The sequence below is a fragment of the Ochlerotatus camptorhynchus genome, unplaced genomic scaffold (assembly GCF_037179485.1).
Source record: "Ochlerotatus camptorhynchus isolate MF236.1 unplaced genomic scaffold, CSIRO-AGI_Acam_v1.1 ptg000357l, whole genome shotgun sequence".
NCBI classification, from domain to species: domain Eukaryota; kingdom Metazoa; phylum Arthropoda; class Insecta; order Diptera; family Culicidae; genus Ochlerotatus; species Ochlerotatus camptorhynchus.
In genome coordinates, this window is record NW_027040845.1 from 5,351,288 (window position 1) to 5,375,558 (window position 24,271).

At 42.1% G+C, this 24,271-nt stretch overlaps 1 protein-coding gene across 1 annotated transcript in view; it reads right to left on the bottom strand.

Moving 5' to 3' along the window:
* Positions 1-24,271, bottom strand: part of stum (stumble) — a 101,207-nt gene that overhangs the window by 57,778 nt on the left and 19,158 nt on the right. Inside the window, exons 2-3 of the mRNA XM_065231449.1 lie at positions 8,037-8,489; positions 5,375-7,969 (exon numbers count right to left, since the gene is read on the bottom strand). Coding sequence (XP_065087521.1) covers positions 5,375-7,969; positions 8,037-8,489 — 3,048 coding nt within the window. The remainder of the gene's footprint in view (positions 1-5,374; positions 7,970-8,036; positions 8,490-24,271) is intronic.

Below are 24,271 nucleotides of genomic sequence, written 5' to 3' on the forward strand. Positions count from 1 at the left end.
GCTGACATTCGTCGGAGATTTGTTCCAGTGTGGCTGCTGCGTTTTCTTCGATGCGGGTCAACAATCGTGTCCAGATCTCGCCATCTCCTTTCGACTTCAGACCGCATTCGAAAAGCAAACATTTAAACTGCTCCTAGCTCATTTTCGCTAACTCGAACTCGACGCTAAGTCGATCCAACCGGTAAGCGTACGTCTTGTAATCCTCGCCAGGCTGCTTGACGACCTGGAGGCAACGATAACGCCGGCTGATGAGCGATTCCACCGAACCAAGCAAGCTTTTCAGCGTCGCCAATGTATCCGTGAAATTCATCTCCTTCGTAGTTTTCGGCAGAATGTAGCTTACGTATCGTTCATGTTCCAACGGTCCTAGTTTCCGAAGTAGTAGGCGGAGCTTCGCCTCATCATCCAGCCGAACGGCATAATTCGAAAACAGGCCATCGTACCGCGTATACTAGGCGGCGAACGTGACGCCACTATCCGGTTCGTATCGAAACTCGACGATGTTGTTGGCGAGCGAGTCGAGAATCTGTTCCGGATGCGTTGGTGGCTGACCGAAAGCTGACATTGTTGACCGGATTACTTGCTCGTGCTGCTTTAAAGATGCCTGCTGCTGCCGCTGTGCCGATTCCTGCTGCTGTTGATTGCTACTTGCTGCAATTGGTGCATTATCTGCAGCATCATCGGGTCGGTTTGAATGGGCATTTGTTGCTCCTGCATTTGAGGTTGGTTTCCCCGGTGCATCACTGGAAAAGCGGATTTCCTGGGTTTGGCGGCGGTTGATGTTGATTATTTTCTCCCGGTGGTGGTAAAGCTGGTGTTGAAAAATAAATTAAGGGGTAAGGTGGAAGAAATCAATGCGAAAGTTGCAAGAATCTTCCCAGGGATAATTGCTTCAGGAAGTCAAAAATGAACATGTTGAGGGACCTATTTGTTCACTGAATAAAGGATTTCCTGATTCCCTGGAATTATCGAGATGAGCCATCAGCTGTTTCTCGATTCCTGGGTGTCCAAAAACGACGAAGAAATGGAAACATTAGCTAGTTTCCTATTGCAGGTTAAGCAATGACAGGCAATAATAATTTTGTTTATTAATAAAAATCGGTATAAATCGGTATAAAATCTCAAATATCGGCATTCTGAGAAAGCTTATCTGTGTATCGGTACAAATACCGATAAATCTGTATACCCGGCAACGCTGGCTCTTGGTGTTGCTTTCTTTTCTCTTCTTCACAAAATTGGTCATTCAGCGGCGCCGGTGGTGTAGTGGTAAGCGTGACTGCCTCTCAATCAGCGTTGCCAGGTCATTTTCATAACAATCTGGACCAGTTAAAATATAAAATCTGGAAAAATCTGGAAGGCTCAAAAATCAAATCCATGTTAAAATAATGCTATTAAAACTAAAAAACTAATTACATGTTTAAATAAATTATATAAAACAAACAACTTTTTAGCATTGTTTAAATCGTCCAAAAGTTAAGAAAAGTATTGGCACAGTGTGCCCAAAAAGTTTGAATATCCATTACGCAGCATTTCAAAAATTGAGTTCAATCGTTGGTAAAATACTGCAGAAAATATTTTTAGAATTGATTTGTAAACTGTAACTTTTTTTTTGTAAAGAATGAAAAGCAAAGAATCAAGCAAATTTGATGGGATGGATTTTTTAACTAATAGTCGATGTAGTCCTTCCTTTTTGATGCAGTACCATAATATGCCTTAAAGATTTTAATAGTTCTAAATAATTTTAATATTACCCTGAGGTTGATCAGACTTACAATGTAATTCTTGACATCATAGTAGGCAGTAGGCAATTTTATTTAAAAGTGAAATTCACCAGGCTGAAGTGGAAATCAATGTCTAACAAACACAGTTTACCTAAACTCCAGGTAACTCAACTGTTTGCAATACCATTACGAATAATGTTATTATATAACTAAAATCAAAGTCTGAAAGCGGAATTTATATATTTCCTGGGTCCCAGATCATGAAATTTTTTGTTAGTCTGAATTTACATGGAATTCTTTACAGGATATCTTCGTCCTTTGTCAGAGTTCCATTTGAATCATCCTAGAATTCCATCATACTTCTTTTCTGGATTCCCCTAAAATAATCTTGATAATTCATCTTGACAAACGTTTTCAGTAACATTCAAAGAGTTCTCTTGTTATCTCTTATAAATCACTCTCCGATTCCGCAACTCCCTCAAACTAGCAATAATTTCCAAGAATTGACATTATTTTGTTTTAATTTTACTCTATGAAATTCCATTAGAATATTCTTAATAATTTCCTTGGCACACTGTTCAGAATGACCGTCACACTATTATCAGACTTATCCGATAATTCCCTTTGAGCTGCTTTGTAGGTAAGGCAGAATTATTTTTGAAATCCTTTTCAGTAATTGCCTAGTACTCAAATACTTTGCCAAAATGACATTGAAAGTCTCCCAGAAATTGCCAAATGTTCTTTTGGCATAATTCCGATTATTTTTTTAAATTTTATTAAAATTAATTTCCATAGAAACATTGAACAGAATTCCATTGAAATTATTCTCACGATTCGTATCAGCATACTCCTTAAGTTTTATCATAAGAACTTTCTTTGATTTCTCTTCCGAATTCTATTTCCATTCTTCACAAAATCTCCATGCAATTGTCATCATAGTTTTTAAAAGACAACTGACACTGTCTTCAACCGGAGGTTGCACAGACTGAAAACTTAACACTAGAAAACTGACAAAACACCACACCCAGTTCCACTGGCTGGAGCGGGAATCGAACCGTCACTTCGTGGCACTCACAATACGTCTGAAGGACGAGTGACCACGCACGACCACGAAGCTTACAAAGATGGTTTGAACTATACTCCGAATTAACTTGAAATTCTCATTTGGTATCGCAAAGAATTTGCCTCACTGCTTCACTGTAAACTATTTTCAACATTACCTTAAAATTCTGAAATTCTAGGGCAATTCAGAATTCTAATGAAATTCAGACTGTTGTAACTCAATATTCACAGGTACTTTAAAAAAAATGCTAAATATTATCAGATGCCTTTCAAATTTTCCTTATGAATTATCCTCAAAAATCTCACAAACATACTTTAAAATCCTGGTGGTTGTCTAGATTCAAAAGCTTTGCTAATTTTCGTAGGTTGTATTTATTGTTTTCAACCCTGAACAGTTTTCGATTTCTTTAAATTAAAAAATTATAAAAGTTCCTCCATATTGAAAAATTTCAATTAAACAAACATTAAGGCCCATTATTTTTAAAAGTTTGAAGATTTTTTTCAGCGAAAAATCTTTAGAAAATGGCTCTAATTTCATGATTCTGCAACCCATTAACATGCAAACATGTTGAAACAATTCCATATAGGAGATTTCAGATCAGCTAGCTTCTTCGCCACATCAGGTATACCTCAGGGAAGCCACATGGGACCGTGAATTTTTATACTGTACTTCAACAACGTGCATCTGGTCATCGAAGCTCCTCGGTTATCATATGCAGATGACCTCAAAATCGTCCTACGAGTCTGCTCCATTGCTGACTGTCACTTTCTTCAACGTCAGCTGAATGTATTCGCTAGTTGGTGCAGTTTAAACAGAATTGTAGTGAACCCAGCCAAATGCTCCGCTATTACCTTCTCACGAAAACAACATCTTATGATCTTGGATTCGCAGCTTTCATTCAATGTGTTGCATATGTTGTCGATAAGGCGTCAAGAACTTTAGGGTTCATTTTTAGGATAGCTAAAAACTTCACTGATATCTACTGTCTAAAATCTCTCTACACGGAAACAAATCCGATTCCATTTTCATGAACAAAAAATCATGAAATGAAAAAACTTGCCATCCCATGAAATCGTAACAATGATTTTTGATTTCGTCATGGAAATTCTTGGTTTCATAATGCAGTGGAATCAAGACCACTACAAGCGTTACACGTACTTGGCAAACCGTGTCCATAAACCGCACTACATAGGTATCTCTTATACGCCTTTTGTCTTCCATCTTATACAAGTACTGATAGTCTAGTGATCAAAGAATGGGTTTAATGATCTCAAGGTTCTTGGTTCGAATCCAGTTTGAGGCTTTTTTTTTCTTTAACATTTTTGTTCAAAAGTTAAACCCATGAATTTAGATCATGATTTCAACTCGGATGATTCATGATTTTGGGAATGTTTGCTGCGTTACGCAAAAGTTGCTCATGATATCATGAATATTATTCATGGTGTATTTTCATAACATGAAAATACAACGCGACTCATGAAATCATGAGTAATTTTTCTCATTTCGGAGATCGGATTTTTTCCCGTGTATTGTTCGCTTGTTCGATCGACGCTTGAGTATTGTTCAGCGGTTTGGAACCCAAACTACAACAACGGTGCCGAGAGAATTGAATCTGTTCAACGTCGCTTTCTTCGTTTTGCGTTGCGTAGATTGCCTTGGAATGATCCGTTTCGATTACCCAGTTACGAAAGCCGTTGTCAACTTATCGACCTAGAGCTTCTCCGAACTAGAAGAGACACAAGCAGAGCCCTAACCGTGGCCGATATCCTGCAAGGAAGGACAGATTGCGAGGCTATCCTGAGGTAAATTGACCTGAATGTTCAACCCCTACCGCTTCGTAATAATCTTATGCTAAGACTGCCTCTACGTCGCACAAATTATGGAGCACACGGTGCGATTTGCGGACTGCAGAGAACATTCAACAGAGTTGCATCTGTTTTCGACTTTCACCTCTCCCGTGATGTGATCTGTCTGTGTATCTGGCTGGATGACCGAATATCTGGAAAATCCAGATAAATCTGGAATACTGGCAACGGTGCTTTCAATACAAAAGGCCTAGGTTCAAGCCCAGTCGGCGCCGTCGGGATTTTCTGAGGCAAAAAATCTCTGATCACGCCTTCTGGAAGATAAGCCGTTGGTCACCGGTCCTTGAGTTGACGAGTAGATAGGTAGGTTCCAGATGGGGCAGCTGCCTCGAAACAAGATCGACGGAAAACAAATCAAGGAAAAAAATGGTTGTAAACATTGGCTTCCCTTGTTGATTTCTAGGAATTAAAGGCATCGAGAGAAGCCATTGTTTACAAACGCTGTTACGCCCTAATTCCAGTTCGATCTAGAATTGTCATAAAAAATAAGTGGTACATATAGGTAAAAAGTTTCCCTTCATTACACGCATTAAAATCCAAACACAAATGTTTACATCAAGTTCGTCACTCAATTTCTCGTTGATGTCATCAAAACACCACCATCCCTTTATCGGTCAATGAACCATCGTCCAATGAATTACGTCCCAAAAAAAAGAAGAGACATCAACTCTACCGAAAGCGACGAGCTCCTTCAAAATTAGACTTCCCGCCAAAGCATCACTCACCTGTTATCCGCCTCGCCCTGATGCCGCTGCATCATCATTGAGTCGGTGTTGGCACTTGATTGATTTCCCATCATATCCGGATTATCTCCCTTCAGGTCCATCTCCGGCGACTGGCCCGTTGCACCCCGTTGTTCACTGTACTCGTTGGATACTTTCTGGCCCTCGCCCACACCGGCCACCGTCATCGTGTGCGTCGCCGAGGTGGTCGTCATTGTACCTCCTCCGCCTCTCATGGCCATCGTCAGTCCCCCTTCGTCGGCTTCGTCATGCTCCTGTGAACCTTCCTGCACTTTGCTCATCTGTGGCATGGAATCGTTTTTCTTCAAATCACCATCCTTCGACGAAGGTCGAATGTTGATAAACGATCGAGCATGGACGATGCTTTTCATCGAAATGAAACTGTTGTTTTTGGTGAGAATGCCCCGTCTAGAAAACTTTGAACTACCGGGTATGCTGGTTTGTGAACCACTGTCTCCATCCGTCGGTGTTCCTGGTTTTTCGTTGACGTTCCGCACCGAAGCTGACTTCAAGCGACCTATGCCGGTTTGGGCCGTACCCGGTCGAGAATCATTCGTACCATTTTCGACGTTCGTTGCCTTCCGGGTCGAGCTTCGCATGCTCAGTAAACTAAGTAAGGATCCTTTACTCTGCAGCTTCTTGGTAGGAGTTGGAGTGACCTTGGTGGATTTAACACCGCTATCAGCGCGTGGTTCGTTCATGGTGTTGAGAGGAGTCTTTGCAGGATCAGCATCGGACTTTGCTCCTCCACTGCTACCAGGAAGTTCTGCGGCAGTCGTGGCAATCAGCGCCATTGCTTCCGTTTGATGGAGACTGGTTTTCGAGTCGGACCGCTTCCCAATGAGAGATCCCTTGGAGTCGCTTCTTTTGCCACCCTTCAGTATGGATTTGTTGCTATCACTCTTCTTCAACGACTTTTCCGAGTCTCGCTTCTCGATTCCCTTCTCCGTCGCCGATTTGCTTCCAGTCTTTTGTTTCAATTCTCCTCTACTATCAGCCTTCTTCAGCAGACTATCGGATGATTGTCGGGATTTCTTGTCTTGTCCCTTCAGAATTTTCCCATTACGATCGCCCGCTTTCGCATTCTTCTCATACAATCGGTTGAGTTTCTTAACGCTATCTACATTCAAGGCACTTGCCGAACTGCTCCGCCGAATCTGTTTACCTTTGGGGCCAACTGCCGATTTTGGAGTTGATTTGGCTCCGGCTTTTGCACTCTTCTCCCCAGCCCGCTGATTTGTTCTCTCACTTGCTTTCCCACTTCTTGCCCCTGCGGTTGTTCTGCTGTTCGTTCCCGTCGTAGCACTTTTCTCGCCAGCTCGTTTTCCGCTTGCTGCTTGTCGAGCTTTGATGGGTTCCTTTGTGGAGCCCTTCTTGCTGCCACCTCTTGCGGTGAGACTGGATGCCAGATTCAATGCGCCTCTCAGCATTCCTCGTTTGGGTTTCTCATCCTCCTCGTAGTAATCATCATGATCATCCTTCCCGCCAGCCTTTTTCGATTTCGGTTTCGTTTTCGTACCCTTCTTCTTCGGGCTCTTGCTGTCCTTTTTATCCTTCACTCGATTTCCTTCCGAATCTTTCCTCCGACCATCACGCTTCACTTCCGGCCTCGGTTTGGCAGGTTCTTCTTTTTCTTTCTTGGTTTCCTCTTCTGGGTCGGATTTTTTACCATAGTCGATGATGGCTCTCGCCAGGTTGAACCTGCTTCGCTTTGGTGGTTGTTGTTTTTCTTTGCTATCCGCTCGCTTGATGTCACCTATTGCTGCCGCAGCCAGTGCCGTGTTCATTGCTTCTCCTACTGACGCGAGGCCTCCCTTCTCGGCCCTTGTCGGTGATTCACTCTTTGTCTTGAATCTCCCTGGGGATAGGAATCCTCGGATGTTGAACATTGGTGTTCTTTGGTGACTGTCCTTTCCCTTAGCTGGTGAAGCTTCTTTCAAATCGACTTGCGAACTCTCCATCGAACTTTTGTCCTGTACTGGCGACAGCATCGGCCGTACGGGGAACGGCCTGTTCAAAAAGAGCTTCATATTGCGTACTTGATGGTCGGGAATATCAGCCACATCGGACGTCAGCTCGGAAGGGGTCGGTGATGATTGTCCGTCTTCGGATGCTCCGGTAACGGTTAGTTTGGCACTTTTGACATGTGGATGCTGTTTGCTGGGCGACCGAGTCGCTCGATTGAATATCCCGAGCACTCCCCGTTGCTTCCGATTGGGATTGGGAATGACAGCGACGGCGTTTTTGCTTTTGGATTTCTTCCCTTCACCGCCACCCTTCTTGATGACGGATTTTCGACGCTTCCCCACTGAAGTGGGGGAAACGTCCGATTGGCTGAATCGCCGCTGGTGCGCTAGGAACGGTTCATCTGCTGTCAGGTTCAGCTGATGATTTCGGCGGTTCAGGAAGGCACTGGTTCCAACGGAACTGGCGGACAGAATCCGTGTCGCCGCCAGTCGTTGTTTGGCTTCGTATGGCAGGAACGGTCCCGGTGAAACGTCGAAGGAACTCGACTTGGGCAGATTCTCGTTGATGATTGTAAATGCTGGTTTCTTGTGTTGGCGTCCTTCGGAAACTCTAAAATTGGAAAATTTTAAGATGTTGAAAAAACGCAAGAGACATAATGTAGTTATCGTAAACCTACCTAAAATTGGACCCGGTTGTGATCTTATCAGTGATAATGGGCTTCGTTGCATCGAGCTTGTGGTATTTAACCATCCGTTCGTATTCGCTCATCGCTTCCGCTGAGTTGGCAATGTCCGATCCTCCGAAGTAGGCCGATCCATCGTATGGCGCCGATCCGTGACCCAGGATGGTGAAGGTCGACGGCTTCAGCTTGTCCACCACCTCGTATCCGCTGATGGTCGAGGGGGCGTACAGATTTTCGCTCATCGAGCTACGCCGTGACTTGAGGGCAGCAACCCGCGGGTTCTGGAAGACACCATTCTCGATCGTTCGGTTTAGGTTGTTGCTGGTGAACTGCTGGACTTCGGCCACGGTTTGGTTTGTTTTCGGGATCAAGCTGTCGTGATACTCGTACTCGGAGAAGTTGATCCAGTCGTTGTGCTTCAGCAGGTCCATGTTTTGGAGAGCAGGTCTGAAAGAAGACCGAGAAACGACAGCGTTAGGAACTAATAGTATGGCAATTACTCATTGTAACAGTTATTAAGAAATCAAATTTCGAATGTCATGCAATTAAACGCCACCTTGTTTTTGGATTTCAATTTGCATACCGCCACCTACGAATTCAGGTCACTATAATTTGACACAGATTATGTACCTACATACAAACATGTTACATGCTAATCTCGTTCCGACTTCCAACTAACCTGGTGGGTCGGTCACCCTAATCTCGACCCGTAAACATCAGCATAGCCATATTTCACTCAACATGTGTTTTCATCCGCTTTGGAAGTCCTCCTCTCCTCTTCCAACGCTATTTTCTCACCTCAACAGAAATGCGCCAATTTTGTCCCCATTTCTCCTTGAACGGGGTTGACACGCTCAATTTCCCCGCTCACCGCCCACCAGCCACCGATTCCGTTACATCCGTCATGAGTACCGCCTTGCTCATTGCTCATTAGCATTATATGGCAAAGCGATTGCTTCCTTCGTCCCTCGCACAGTAATTATATTTCTTGGCTTTAATTTTAGGTATCGTCGGGTCTTGCCAAAATCAGTTTTTTTTTCACAATAATGAGAACCATCATCATCGCCGTCGATGGTCGTACGGTAATGTAATGATGCCACTGGAAACTGTTACGGCGAAAGCAAACACGAAGCAACGCCTTATATGTTTGGTGAAATGTTTGTTGGTAAATGTATGTTAATTGAATTCAGTTTCGTTATTTACTCTAAGCATGTAATCAACTGCCTGGGCCGGGAAAAGCTAGAATTATCTTTTACATACCGTCCGTATCAACTAGTGGCGACAGAAGCTAGTATTTGTGATTGATGTATTTTGTATCGATTTTAATTTTTAATTTCTCGAAACTACAACGGGTATGCAACTCGGGCACACCTTAATCTGTGCCGAAGGATTTAGCTGTGGCAAAAGCTGTGCCATGTGCTATGCTGAAAGTGCCGAAGTAGGCTGAAGTGTGCCAATATCCCATGAGTTTGGCAACCCTGAAGTTATAATGGGCCTCCCTTAGCTCAGTCGGTAAAGGCGCAGCTACAAAGCAAGACCATGCTGGAGGTGGCTGGGTTCAATTCCCGGTCCGGTCTAGGAATTTTTCGGGTTGGAAAATTTCTCGACTTCCCTGGGCATAGAAGTATGATTGAACTTGCCACACAATTATACCGATGCATAAATGGTACAGGCATCGAAAGCTCTCAATTAACAACTGTGGAAGTGCATCTAGAACACTAAGTTGAGAGCACGCAATAAGCTAATATGCGATATGCAATAAGCTTGAAATGCGAAGAAGAAGAAGAAGAAGTTATAATGACGTTTGTGAGTGTGTTTGAATTTTCATTTTCGGAGCGGGAGGGGAAAGAGAATCTGGAAATTATCAAACGTATACGGTGTTCAAGCAATCGCGACGGATCCACAAGATTCTGACTCGATGTCTATTGGAATTACCGATAACTTTCAGATTTCAGAAACGAAGCCGTAACGTGATCGATGGAGGAAGAAAATGACACCGGCATCTTATTGAATCCTCTACAACTAAAGCTCTACAACAATGAACTCGAACGGACTGAAAGATGAACGACAGTCATGTAATCGACGCGTCGAGTACCTAGTGCGGACTTAGAGCCATCCCTGCAAGAAGATAACCTTTAACATCTGCCGGATTGAATTGTGGAAATCTGTGTTTCACAGTGTAAGTGGGTCATCTGCACGCCCATAGGCTAAACATAAAATTGCTTAAGGCCGTCAAGCGGGAACCGCTGAGCGCACCGAAACTCACTCTGCAGCGAGTCAAATTGTCTAAATTCAGTTAGGCTTTACAATGACCGATCCCAAGTAGCATTTCTTGTTTTATTGCACTCTATTAGTGGTTATTGAGATCAATTTCATAAAACCGCCAATAAAATTAATAGCTCCAGCACAACCTTTTGATAACCGCTATAAGATCGTCTTCCAGCTTAGTGGACCACTCTTGAAAAGGTTTATAAAGCATGTTTGAGAATCACAATAAAGCTGTCTTAAAACCTTTTGTCAGGAAGCCTCATGCTCTACAAAAGGTTCTCATAGCCTCTATAAGAGTAATATTGTATCCAAGCAGTTTTATTACGCTTTGGTGAAAATCAGTTATAAAGCCAATTTAATTTGTATTGGCTTCAAAGCAACCGCCATAAATTAGCTTGTTGTTGTTCTGTTCTGCTGAAACTTTTTTTTCCAAATGGAAATCTCTAGCGGTAAAAATAGGTTTGAGTGTTGGTGTCAAGATCACCATGCAATCAATTTTGTTTCATGGCGACATTAGTGAAAATCTTAAAGAAAATATATTACTTTTTAGAAGTTCCAAAACATATGCGCTTGAAATGTTATCGTGTATATTGAGATAATATGAGCGTTAAATAAATGCGCCTCCAAAATAATTCAAGTTAACAAAAAAGATTGTTTCAGAAATCATATGAATTTGATGGAATCACCTTAATTTTACAGAAAATAGATCTCAATACATAAATTCATACCAATGCACACTGGAAATCATTTCGGATCTCTTATTTAGCCATTATTTTATTGAAATTTCTTGGATTTTATTCCAAGGCTAATGGCATTTTCATAATGACAATATGGCGACAGAGGACAGCAGGCAAGAAAAACACCAAGCGCAATTTCTTAAAATGTCTAATGCTTACATTGCACAGTGGGTCACGAATCCAACCTAGTGGAGCAAAATTAATAACTTCGAAACGAAACATTTCCGTGACTTGGTGTCTTCGGCAAAATTTCTCATCATAATAAGGACCATCTATTGACATAAACAAATACTTCAAAACTCTTCCGCAAAGATGGAGCCACAATCTAACTTCTTTCTCTGACGTTTTGGAGACTTGATGTCTTGGGCAAATTTGTTTATCTTGACAAAATGAACAGCTCTTTCAAAGACGTTAAATTTCCACTGTCTACTGGTTCCAAGTTATATGGAGTTAAAGAAAAAAATGTCGAAAATATGGTTTTTTTTTTCTGTTTCGGTTTTTTTGCTTACAGCTTTATAATGTTATATTTTTCTCTTATGCAAATACATTAAATAAATAGCTTTTGTCAAGAAACATACTGGATTAAGCTTCAAATTTCAAAGACATTGTTGAAAAAACGAGAAAAAAACACAATTTTGACATTTTTAGCAAAAATTAAGCAATACTCGATAAACAAAATATCAAAATTTGAGAGAGGTATATTTTGGTGTTTTTTTTTAGATTTCTTCATTTTAGTGGAATATGATTTTTTTTCTATAACTTTTTTTAATGCATTGAATTTGTGTTTCGAAGGCTTCACGACTTTGTCAAAGTTGGTTATCTTGATAAAATAAACAACTTTTCTTAATACGTTAAAACTTCACAGCCTACTGTTTTCGAGTTATGTGAAATTACAGAAAAAATGTGAAAATAAGTGTTTTAATTTTAAATACATTGTTTAAATGAATATACCTCGAAAACAGTAGGCTGTGAAGTTTTAACGTCTTAAGAAGAGTTGTTTATTGATAAACAATTTTGCCAAAGTCGTCAAGTCTTCAAAACGCCATTTCAATGCATTGAAAAAGTTATAGAAAAAAATAATGTTCCATTAAAATGAAGAAATCTACAAAACACCAAAATATACCTCTCTCAAATTTTGATATTTTGTTTATCGAGTATTGCTTAATTTTTGCTGAAAATGTCAGGTTACGATTTTTTGCGCTTTAGGAGATATTAATGTTCAAAAATTGTGTTTTTTCTCGTTTTTTCAACAATATCTTTGAAATTTGAAGTTTAATCCAGTATGTTTCTTCACAAAATCTATTTATTTAATGTATTTGCATAAGAGAAAAATATAACATTATAAAGCTGTAAGCAAAAAAACCGAAACAGAAAAAAAAAACCATATTTTCGACATTTTTTTCTTTAACTCCATATAACTTGGAACCAGTAGACTGTGGAAATTTTACGTCTTTGAAAGAGCTGTTCATTTTGTCCAGATAAACAAATTTGCCCAAGACATCAAGTCTCCAAAACGTCAGAGAAGAAGTTAGATTGTGGCACCATCTTTGCGGAAGAGTTTTGAACTATTTGTTTATGTCATTAGATGGTCCTTATTATGACGAGAAATTTTGCCGAAGACACCAAGTCGCGGAAATGCTTCGTTTCGGAGTTATGAATTTTGCTCCGCTAGGTTGCATTCCTGGCCCAGTGTGCATTGGATGAAAGTAGGAAAGAGAAGCATAATGCATGATTTTATTACGAGCACTATTTTCTTTTTACAAGAGCAATTCAAGCTGAACTTTGCATTAGGTCCTAAGTAACATTGATCGATTCTCTTCGTCGACTTTCTCTTTCGTTAATAACTTATTCACAGAACCGTTTCTTGATGTGTTTGTCGTATTGGATGCTAGATAAAAGCTTCTTTTATCGATTTATGTGCTGAAAATACCTGGGAATGCCTTTACATGACCGTGGGGATGCAAAGAGAAAGTTGACGAAGCGAATCTGTCAATATTACTTAGGACCTAATGCAATGTTCAACTTGAATTCATTTTTTTATTTGAGGGCAAATGTATATTCCTATTCTACGGGTGCAACCGATGAATTTTACAAACATTTAGAAAAGTTTTGAATGGTACATTAACCTTTATGAAAAGTTATGCGTGATTTCAACCTTTTTGCCCTAGGACTGTCACCATTCCATGTATTTCGACCAAGATTCGACCGTGTCACCCCATGTATATGCGAGCGAGAACGGAAGAATCATGGAGATTGTTGACGTTTTTCTTACGCACAATACGTCGCGTATACGTATACACGAAATGTTTTCATGCTCATGCTAACAATTTTGTTGATTTTCTTTGCGCTCCGCTTGGAAGTACCGGAAAGTTTTGATTCTTTTCTATGTTGTAAAAATAAACCTAAATAGGTGGTTTATTTTTACAACATTACATTTCTGACAAGTTGCAACTGAATGCTTATAATTGTTTTAAAATAACTGTTTCATGGCCAACTAGTTTTATTGCGCTTACTTATAAAGCAACGAAAGGATTTATTTTTTGGTTTTATAAGGGCAATTCATATTACTTTTTTGTATACTTCAAAGCAATCATAAAACCTTTCATAAGTGAAAATAGCATAAGCATCAGTTGGTTTTTTAATTAGCTTTATATGGGTTTTGTAGATATCTATAAGAATGTTTCATGACTTGCATTGTATATGACCGTGATAAAGCTGTAGGTAATGGTTGCAGCTGCAATAAAACCTTTATAAATTTTGAATATAGCCAAGCAGCTCTAGATTTGTTACTTGGGAGTGGTAGGTCAAGCCACCCATCGCACCGGGTCCTTTTGCGATGAACAAATTGAACTAGTGAGTCACACGATTCTAGGAATAGGCCTGAATAACAAGCAATAATATCTGAGGAAACACTTAGGGGAAAACGAGAAAAATTCCATACCGGAAGATCCTCGGCAAAACCGATGTTCGAACCTGACCGAAAACCCCTATGATAATCGTTTTGTCTTTATTGACTATTCGGTGCTGGGTCATGAAACCGAAGTACGTTAGGCTGAAGGTCATTAGGCTGAAGGACATTAGGCTGATGTACATTTATCAGTTATTCTACATTACAAATCGACAGTGAGCATGCACAAGGGCGTATACGAGATGATCGATTCTCTTCATCGATTTTCTCTTTGCTTTGCTTTGCTTTGGCTATCAAAAACAACAGCAAACGTACCGAGAAACGTAAATTCTAGCGAGTTATTAACAAAAGAGAAAATCGATCATCGTGTTTACGTCCTTATGCATGCTCACTGTCACAAATTTAAATTTGACCATCGCATGATGGAGGATATTTTTTCAGTCGTTCCCGTTTCGGTTATGGCTTTGTTGTACGTTTTGTGCACAGGACGGGGCAATAATGAACAGGCCGAGACTTAACGAACAAAAGAATGTTTTATTAAAGCAAACTAGAATTGCTCAAATCGAGCTCTTGAATTGGAATGACAGCGAAAAATAATAGGAGTGACCAGGTCAGGTAATCCAACGACTACTTTGATTTCACCCCCTCTCGCTTGGATAGTCCCAGCATCGTCCGAAGTTCCTCAAATCGTCGGACGTCCAACGATTTAGTGAAGAAGTCAGCCAACTGGTTGTTGCTGGCAATCGGCTCCACCAATAGCTTACCAGCAGCAACATGATCACGAAGAAAATGATGTTTAATGTCGATGTGTTTGGCTCTCTTACTCTCCAAGTTCTTGGTCATACCAATGCATCCACGGTTGTCCTCGTATATGGTGATTGGTTCAATGTTCTGCTCACCGAGATCGCCTAGAACACCGACTAGCCATATTGCTTCCGATGCTGCAGCACTCAACGCTACGTATTCAGCTTCGCTTGAAGAAGTTGCAACTGTTGTTTGCTTCTTGCTTGACCATGCAACAGTACATCCCAAAACATGGAAAACAAATCCGCTTACTGATTTCCGGTCGTCAGTATCGGTGGCCCAGTCTGAATCAGCAAACCCGATGAGTGGCGCCGCTTGATTGTCTCGAGTAAACGTCAAGCAACACTCCATCGATCCGTATAGATCAGAGCTGTCCAATGTTGTTGTCCAGGTTGAAGTTGGAATCTCCCCAGATATCCGATAGAAAAGCAAATGTCCAGCCTTGTGGACATCATCACGAACATCAGGCTTCCCAATTAATCACGGTACGGTTCTTGAACATCTTCGGCCACTTGACGATCCAATTTCAATCCTTTCTCCATTGGCGTCCTTGTTGCATTGCACTCCGGTATGCCGAACTTCTGTAAGATCTTTTCCAGGCTGGTTTCTTGAGACAGCATCATTCTACCATTTTGTTGATCGTACCGTATCTTCATCCCAAGAAAGTGAGTCAACAATCGGTCATTTCAAACATCGCCGGCAGTTCGCGTTTCAGCTTCATTATGGTGGTCAGCTGCATACCTGCTATCAGGAGATCATCGACATACAGCACGATGAAAACAACGTCTTTCCCCCTCTTGTCGATACGGGTGTATAGGCAATAGTCGTGCTTGGAATGTGTGAAACCTAGCTTCAGCACTGCTTGATTGAATTTTTCGTTTCAACAACGATTTCTGTAGCTGGTACACCAGTCCCGGGTCTGCCTTGACGCCATCCAGAATAGCCATGAAGATTCTCTCTTGTAGCTCACCATGAAAGAACGCCGTCTTGACGTCCATCTGATGGAACTGGAATCTCCTTTGTACGCCTACGGCCAGCACAATTCGAATCGTCGTCAACTTCGCAACGGGCGCATATGTTTCATTGTAGTCCAGGTCAGCCTTCTGCAAGAAACCTTTTACTACCAGTCTTGCCGTGCATCGCACATGGTTTCCTTCTTCATCCTCTTTCACGCGAAAGACCCACTTCGACTGCAAGGGCTTGACACCGGCAGGGCATTCCACCGTCGTCCACACCTTATTCTCCTCAAGAGATTTTAACTCGCCTCTAACTGCGGTCATCCAGAGCTGTCGATCTTCTCGATCTTCGATTTCGGCGTACAATTCCGGGGGAGCTGGGAGAGTTGAAATTTTACCAGCAGTTGTTGCTCTAAACCCAGTAAAGAAGTCAAGTAACTCACCTGGGAGCCTGCGCCTAGTGTCAGACTCTGAATAGTCATCACCTCTATGTTGTGAAGGGAGCGCCTCAGGGTTTTCGGATGGAGCTTCTTCGGTTGGTTCTTCATCCAGATCAACGGTGCTTTGCGTATCCGGATCGACTTCATCTTCGGTTTCGCTTTCGATACCAGCTCATGCTTCTCGTTCGGCCGACGAATTGTCCCCCTCTGGCGGATACAGCATGGGAATCACTAAGGGAACCTTCGAGCCTTCATCTTCTTCATTTGCGTATGGTAAAGAAGCTTCATCGAACTTGATGTCACGAGAGATGAATACTTTTCTTGCTTTTCTTTCCCATAAGCGGTAGCCATTTGGAGCATAGTCAATCATGACCGCCTCCCGACTCTTGTTGTCCAACTTCTTCCTCAGCTGGCTTGGAACCCACGAAAACGCTTTACATCCAAAGATACGCAGTTTGGAGAGATCAGGTTTCGCACCTGTCCAGTGCTCAGCAGGTGTACGATTATCCGACAGAGCAGCAGTAGCACACCGGTTCAACAAGTACGTTCCAGTAAGTGTTGCCTCCGACCACATGAACTTTGGCATATTTTCTACTCGGGTTCGGTTGAACCGTTCAGCCACGCCGTTTTGTTGAGGCGAGTATGCAACGGTTGGCTGAATTTGAATTCCCTTTCGTTTGTAGTACGCTTTCTGTTCTCCGGAGCAATACTCACGTCCCTGGTCGACAGTTAGCTTGCAAATTCGTTTTTTAAACCTTGGCTTCATACTCTTGAAAATGTACGAAGACTTCGGACTTTCTCTTCATCAGGTAGATGCACGTAAAATGGCTGTAGTCATCTATAATGGAGACGAAATATCTCGATCCACCCCAAGCCGGCGGATCGATTGGATTGGCCGGCTCTAGCAATCGACTGGCTCGCTCACGAGTTCCGTTGAAGGGTTCTCTGCACTGCTTTCCAAGCACACGTGTCACAGAATCCAATTGAATCGACTTTTGGGCCAAGACCTTCCACCATATTATGTCGAACTAACGTATTCATCGTGGTCTGACTGGCGTGACCCTAACGACGATGCCAGAGATTGCTGACCTCAGCTGCGCAGAGATTTGCTGTAGGTCCTACCACGTCCAGATCTAACGCCAACTCGTAGAGATTTCCTCGCAACTGTGCCACACCGATTGCCGCATCACCTGATGTCAATTCCAGTCAATCAATCCCGGCTTGGGACATCCTCTTGACAGAAAGCAGGTTGCCTCGCAGCTCTGGTACGAAAATTACGTTTTTCATCTGGAACAGAATACCTTCTTTGGAAATCCCCTTGACTTCGCCTTCATATTTCCCAACAATCGACACACCATCTTTGGCCACATCAATAACGAAAGGTTGTTTGAGCTGCATGCAATCTTAACTGTTAACCAAATGGTCGCTACATCCGGAGTCCACGTATATAGAAGATGGTTTGCTTGTTCTACACCTTCGGTTGCTTCTGGTTCACCATGAACGAAACTGCTTTGCTTCCAACCGCTGCGTTGACGTTACCATCGGTCTTCTTGACACGACAATCTTTCATCATGTGGCCAATTTTGCCACATCGATGACACTTTCCGTTGAACTTTCGTTACTTCTTATTTCTGCCTCCAACAAACGCTGCTGCCTTGTCTTCGCTCGAATCTTCCATCCTATCAGACCGTTTGGATACTTCAGCCAGTAACCGCTGTTTCACAGTCTCCAATGTGAGGTCGTTCTCGTTGATATTCTCTAGAGCCGTTACAAGATAGTCGTAGCTATCGGGAAGGGTAAGAAATAATTGCGATACCATTTCGTTCTCTTCGAGCTTCGCGCTTGCCGATTTGAGTTGGGGTATGATATCGTCGAACTGTTGAAAATGATGCTGCATCGAAGTTCCTTCTTTCATACGGAGCCTGGCCAACTGCTTCCGCAACAGGGTCTGACTTGCTACATACTTCTTCGCATATGTATCTTCCAGTGCCTTCCACATTTCTCGAGCAGTCTCCTTGTCCCGTACTATGCCTAGACATTCATCAGAAAGGAATCCAACTAGCATGGACTTCGATATCCGATAAAAAACGAATACAATCAATGTTTTTCAATACAAAATCTCTATTTTAAATAATATCATACATTTCCTTAAAATTAATATTAATTATATTTCATTTGATATTTTGATCTTTGAAATTGGCCCAGTGGTTCAACAGTTATGAATTTTTGAAAAAAATATATTGCGATAAGGAACAAAACTACAAATTTTTAAGAAATTCTGAGAACCACTATATCTTTTTGCTCGAGTGTACCCCATTAGGCATAAATACGTTAGGCATACGGACGTTAGGCATAATGGACGTTAGGCATAAAATCATTAGGCAAATGGACGTTAGGCATAATATACGTTAGGCATAATGGACGTTAGGCATAAAATATCTTGCTGCTGTGCAACTCTAGAAACCTGTTTCGAGCATGGTAAACAATGCTTAAATTAGGCTTAGCGTTGAATAAAAAATGATACATGTTAAACAAATATAGTTTATTTAATAAGCACAGTTTGGAGTCCATTATTTATCATATCATAAGTGACGTAGCTACTTATTTACTTAGATCCAAGATTAGTAGCGATAGCGGTTAAGTAATCTGGCAATGAAAACTCAGCATAGTTTTGAACTATATCTTGAAATCAATCGCATCTAGAAATAAAAAAAAATCACACATTTGTTGTAATATATTCTTTTTTTTCTGGGTATCAAGCTGGAGCTGCGTGACAGCTTAATTTTCAAGACTTGACACATTTGAATAAATTTTGCTTCTATCTTGGACAATACAGCAGAAGGACTAGCCTTTGTTGGCCGCTTGAACACTGGATTCCGTATGTATTGTTTCAAGATACCGTGCCGATTCAAATTTCGGACACTTAAACTCGAATTTCGGACACTTTTAAAAGTTGATTATCTCGGTCGAATATGATCCACATGTCTTGTAAATTTTAATTTTTTTTTGACTAGTGCCCTCCACGATCATCTAACATTATTACTTTGTTTCTAACTGGATGTAATATTTAATTAAAAATGAAAGTGTCCGAAATTTGAATCGTCCGAAATTTGAATCGGAACGGTAGTTATAGAAACAATGCTGTGACGTGTGCGCGTAGATACATCCGCGTAGTAAACGTATTGAATAAGTAAATCCGTTTCGAACGAAATATCTAAATTATGTAAGTTACGAAAACCGCGCGAATTCCGAAAGCCGTGCGAGACAACCGAAGCGAGAAAAAAGGCTTATTATCTGTTGCGGCTTAAACCGCAGGGCACGCAACGCAGTCCCTGCCGCAGAGTGATCAACTGGAGTAGTTCGTTCTTTACAACAACACGACAGACGGTGCACTGACAAGAAGACAGAAGATAGAAAGCAAAACAAAAAAAAGGAACAATCATTTCACAATCGTTACAACGTGGTGGCCGAATTTATAAAGCAAATTTAATTAATTCTACCTTAATTGAGAAAAGTGCTTTGTAAATTCGGTTACGTGGACGGGCAACGTGAAGCACTGCGAGAATCAATCGAAAAAGGTAAATCTCAAACTGTCGGCTAGAGGATCTCGCGAGATACTATCGTTTAAGAACGCACGTACGGTGGCTGAGTTGAAGCTTCCGTGTCAATCCATGCAGTTTTTTTTTTTTTTTTTTTTTTTTATAATCCATTTATTTGTAAAGGCTCAAATGCGGTAGCTTTGCGGAGCCAAATTAATTTAAATATAATTTTTTATAATTTTTTTTACAACTAATGTTAGTAGAATGGGGGCCGAATACTCGCGGTTTACTCGAGATTAATAAATACATTTATTTAGAGGAAAGGGGAGGGGCAAAGGGAAAGGGATATTGGTAAATTTTCTTTCTGCTTCATTCGACGGATAAGTGTCACTGCACTGTATTGGCGGGCATGTGCTGTGGATATCGAAGCATTGAAAGCACAGCTGAAATGAAACAAGAGGGGACTTGGGTTGGGATAGTGATGAAAGAATGAAAGAATTAAAACACAAAACACTACTAAATACACAAATCGGCACTTTTTAAAAATACGTAAATTAATCTCATAACATCGAGATCACGGCAAGCCAGAACGTCTCTAATTGGTGTATAAGGTTGTTTCCCTCGGGCCCTGAGGGATTCAATTAGTTCGGATCTCGCCACATGATGTGAGGTGCAAGACCAGACAACATGCTCAATGTCGTGATAGCCGTTTCCACAGGCACACAAACTGCTATCTACAAGCCCTATGCGGTAGAGGTGTGCGTTTAACGAGTAGTGATTGGACATGAGCCTGGACATTACCCGGATAAAATCGCGATCCACGTCCAATCCCTTGAACCAGGGTTTGATCGACACCAGTGGGAGGATCGAATGTAACCATCTTCCCAGTTCACCATCATTCCACTTTTGTTGCCAGTTGATGAGGACTTGCTGACGAGCAATTGTGAAAAATTCATTATAGGCGATTTGTCGCTCGTAAATGTCGCCTTCCATAGCACCCACCTTAGCCAGCGAGTCTGCTTTCTCATTGCCCGGGATAGAGCAATGAGAAGGGACCCATACTAAGGTGATGATATGTGAGCTGTTTGATAAAGCACTCAGTGACGATCGTATTTCGTTCAGGAAATACGTCGAGTGCTTCATCGGCCTTATAGAACGCATAGCCTCCAGAGAACTTAGACTATCCGAAAAAATGAAGTAGTGATCAGGGGGACGTGAGGAGATCTGCTCTAACGCATACAATATAGCTGCTTGTTCTGCAACGTATACCGAACATGGTTTTTTAAGCTGATATGAGGCACTATGGAGATCATTGTATACACCAAAACCAGTGGACGTATTTATTGTGGACCCATCAGTGAAAAATCTCTTCTCGGCATTGACGTGGCGGTATTTGTTCGCGAAGATGGATGGTACAATCAGGGGGCGATGAGGCTCTGGTATTCCTTGAATTTCCTCCCTCATTGAGAAATCGAATCTTACGGAATAACAACTGAAATCGTGGGATACTTCATTGGTATTGAACGAGGAGGGGCTAATTTCCAGAGTCATGTACTCGTAGTACAACCTCATGAATCGTGTTTGCGGATTTCGTTCAAGCAGCTTCTCAAAATTCTCGATCACCAACGGGTTCATGACTTCACAGCGGATAAGGAACCGAAACGACAATTCCGCGAACCGATCTGGTAAGGGAAGTACGCCCGCAAGTACTTCCAGACTCATTGTATGCGTCGAATGCATACAACCTAGTGCGATTCGTATACAACGATATTGAATCCGTTGCAGCTTCAAGATGCGGGTGTTCGCCACCGATTGGAAGCAAAAGCTACCATACTCCAAAACCGATAGAATGGTGGTTTTGTAAAGTCTTATCAGATCTTCCGGATGGGCTCCCCACGAAGTGCCGGTAATACAACGAAGAAAATTGATTCTTTGTTGGCACCTCTGACTCAGATACGCAACGTGTTTTCCCCAAGTGCATTTGGAATCGAACCAAATACTTGAAAGACATGCTGTGAGTGATTGTTTTACCCATAAGTTGAAGCTGCAACTGTGCTGGATAAAGCTTCCTAGAAAAAACAACCATCTCAGTTTTCTCCGGAGAGAATTCGATACCCAGATTCATTGCCCATGTAGACAAATTGTCCAAGGTATCTTGCAATGGTCCTTGCAGGTCCGGTGCTTTTGGCCCAACAACGGAGATCACGCCGTCATCTGCAAGCTGCCTTAGCGTGCAATTTTCGGCAAGACAATCGTCAATATCTTTAACATAGAAGTTGTACAGAAGGGGACTCAGACATGAGCCCTGAGGGAGCCCCATGTAGCTAACTCGTGAAATTGCCGAGTTGCCATGAGAGAAGCTCATTTGTTTCTTGGACAATAAATTGTACAAGAAATTATTGATAATTGGTGAAAGCCCACTGGTATGGAGTTTGTCCGAAAGGATGTCGATGCAAACAGAATCAAAAGCACCTTTAATGTCCAAGAAAACTGAACCCATCTGCTGTTTTTCAGCGTAGGCTAATTGGATTTCAGTTGAAAGCAACGCAAGGCAGTCGTTCGTTCCTTTGCCCCTTCGAAATCCAAATTGCGTATCTGAGAGTAAGCTATTCGCCTCGACCCACTTGTCCAAACGAAAAAGAATCATTTTCTCCAACAATTTCCGAATGCACGACAGCATCGCGATGGGACGGTACGAGTTATGATCCGACGCGGGTTTACCGGATTTCTGAATGGCTATAACTCTCACTTGTCTCCAATCGTCCGGAACAACGTTGTGCTCCAGGAATTGATTGTACAAGTTTAACAAGCGCCTCTTAGTGACGCCTGGGAGGTTCTTGAGCAAGTTGAACTTGATTCGATCCATTCCTGGAGCGGAGTTGTTGCATGAAAGAAGAGCAATTGAGAATTCAAGCATCGAGAACGGGGAGTCCATGTTATTCTTTTCCACCGACGTATCGCGAGTGTTGTTTCGAACCGGAACCGAATCAGGGCAAATTTTGCGCGCAAAATCAAAAATCCATCTGTTAGAGTACTCCTTGTCCTCATTGACCGACGATGGCGCGTTACGCATTTTCCTGCCGACATTCCAGAGCGTTTTCATGGAAGTTTCTCGCGTTAACCCTTCGACGAACCGACGCCAGTAGCCGCGTTTTTTGGCCTTGATCAAGCTCTTAAATTTTTCCTCCAGTGCCGTGTACCGCTCAAAGTATTCGTAGGAACCGTGCTTACGAAGTTGTTTAAACGCAGCTGACTTATCATTATTCGCGTTGGTGCATTCCTTGTCCCACCACACAGTGGGAGGACGTTTACAAATGGAAGCACCAGGAACTGGCTTCGTTTGAGCTTGAAGCGCGCAATCCACTATGAGCCGCGATAGGAAGGAGTACTCATCCAACGGAGAGAGAACGTCGACCGATTCTGAGCCGCCACGGACCGCGTTCGCGTATTTTTCCCAATCGATGTTTCTCGTGAGATCGTATGCGATGTTGATTGGATGTTGCGAAGATGAGCCATTAGAGATCGAGATTTTGATGGGCAAATGATCACTACCATAGGGGTCTTGGATTACCTCCCACATGCAATCCAATGATAGTGAGTTCGAACAAAGTGACAAATCCAATCTGCTCTCTTTTGCTGGAGGTTTGGCTATTCGTGTTACTTCTCCGGTGTTTAAAATAGTCATGTTAAAATTGTCGCATAGTTCATAGATGATGGTTGAGCGATTGTCATCGTACAGCTCTCCCCAGCCTGTACCATGGGAATTAAAATCCCCTAAGATCAAACGCGGCTCAGGTAACACTGAGCAGATGTCCGATAAAGTTCGATGAGAAACAGCCGTTCTCTGAGGGATGTATAGCGAGGCAATACTGAGGCTTTTACCTCGAATATTCACCTGGCATGCGACAATTTCAACACCCGACATTGCAGGAAGGACAATTCTGTAAAAAGAGTGACGTTTGTCGATCCCCAAGAGCACACCCCCATAGGAGTCTACACGATCGAGACGGATAATGTTAAAGCTGTGAAGAGAAAGATCGATGTCTGGAGAAAGCCATGTTTCGCAGAGAGCAAAAGCATCACAATTCAGGTTGCTTAGCAAGAATTTGAACACGTCTAGCTTCGGAAAAATGCTTCTACAATTCCATTGTAGGAGAGATACCGTATCGTTTTTTGGAAAATTATCCATCGAAGGATACGATCGAAGCAAGGTTGCTTTAGAAGAGGTTTCACGATTGGAAGCATCATATCAATGATGTTCCTTAGAGGGTCAGAAATGTTAAGCAAATCGAGAATGCTGTCCACTATTCCAGAAAACGTGAACATGGCGTTACGCTGTTCTGGCTGTGAAACTGGGATATCTGGGGTTTTAGATGTTCCCGGAAGCTGTGGAAATGCTTTGTCGTAATCGACAGGCTTGAAACCCGGTGGAACGGGTTTCGGGACATTTCCACGGCCTCTTGATTTATCCAAGGGGGCTTGGGAGTCAGTGCTAGTGGTGTTTTTAGTTTTCTGCAAACCATTCCTGGCTCGCTTCCTAGAAGGACCTTGGAAAACAAAATGACTTCCGTCATTGC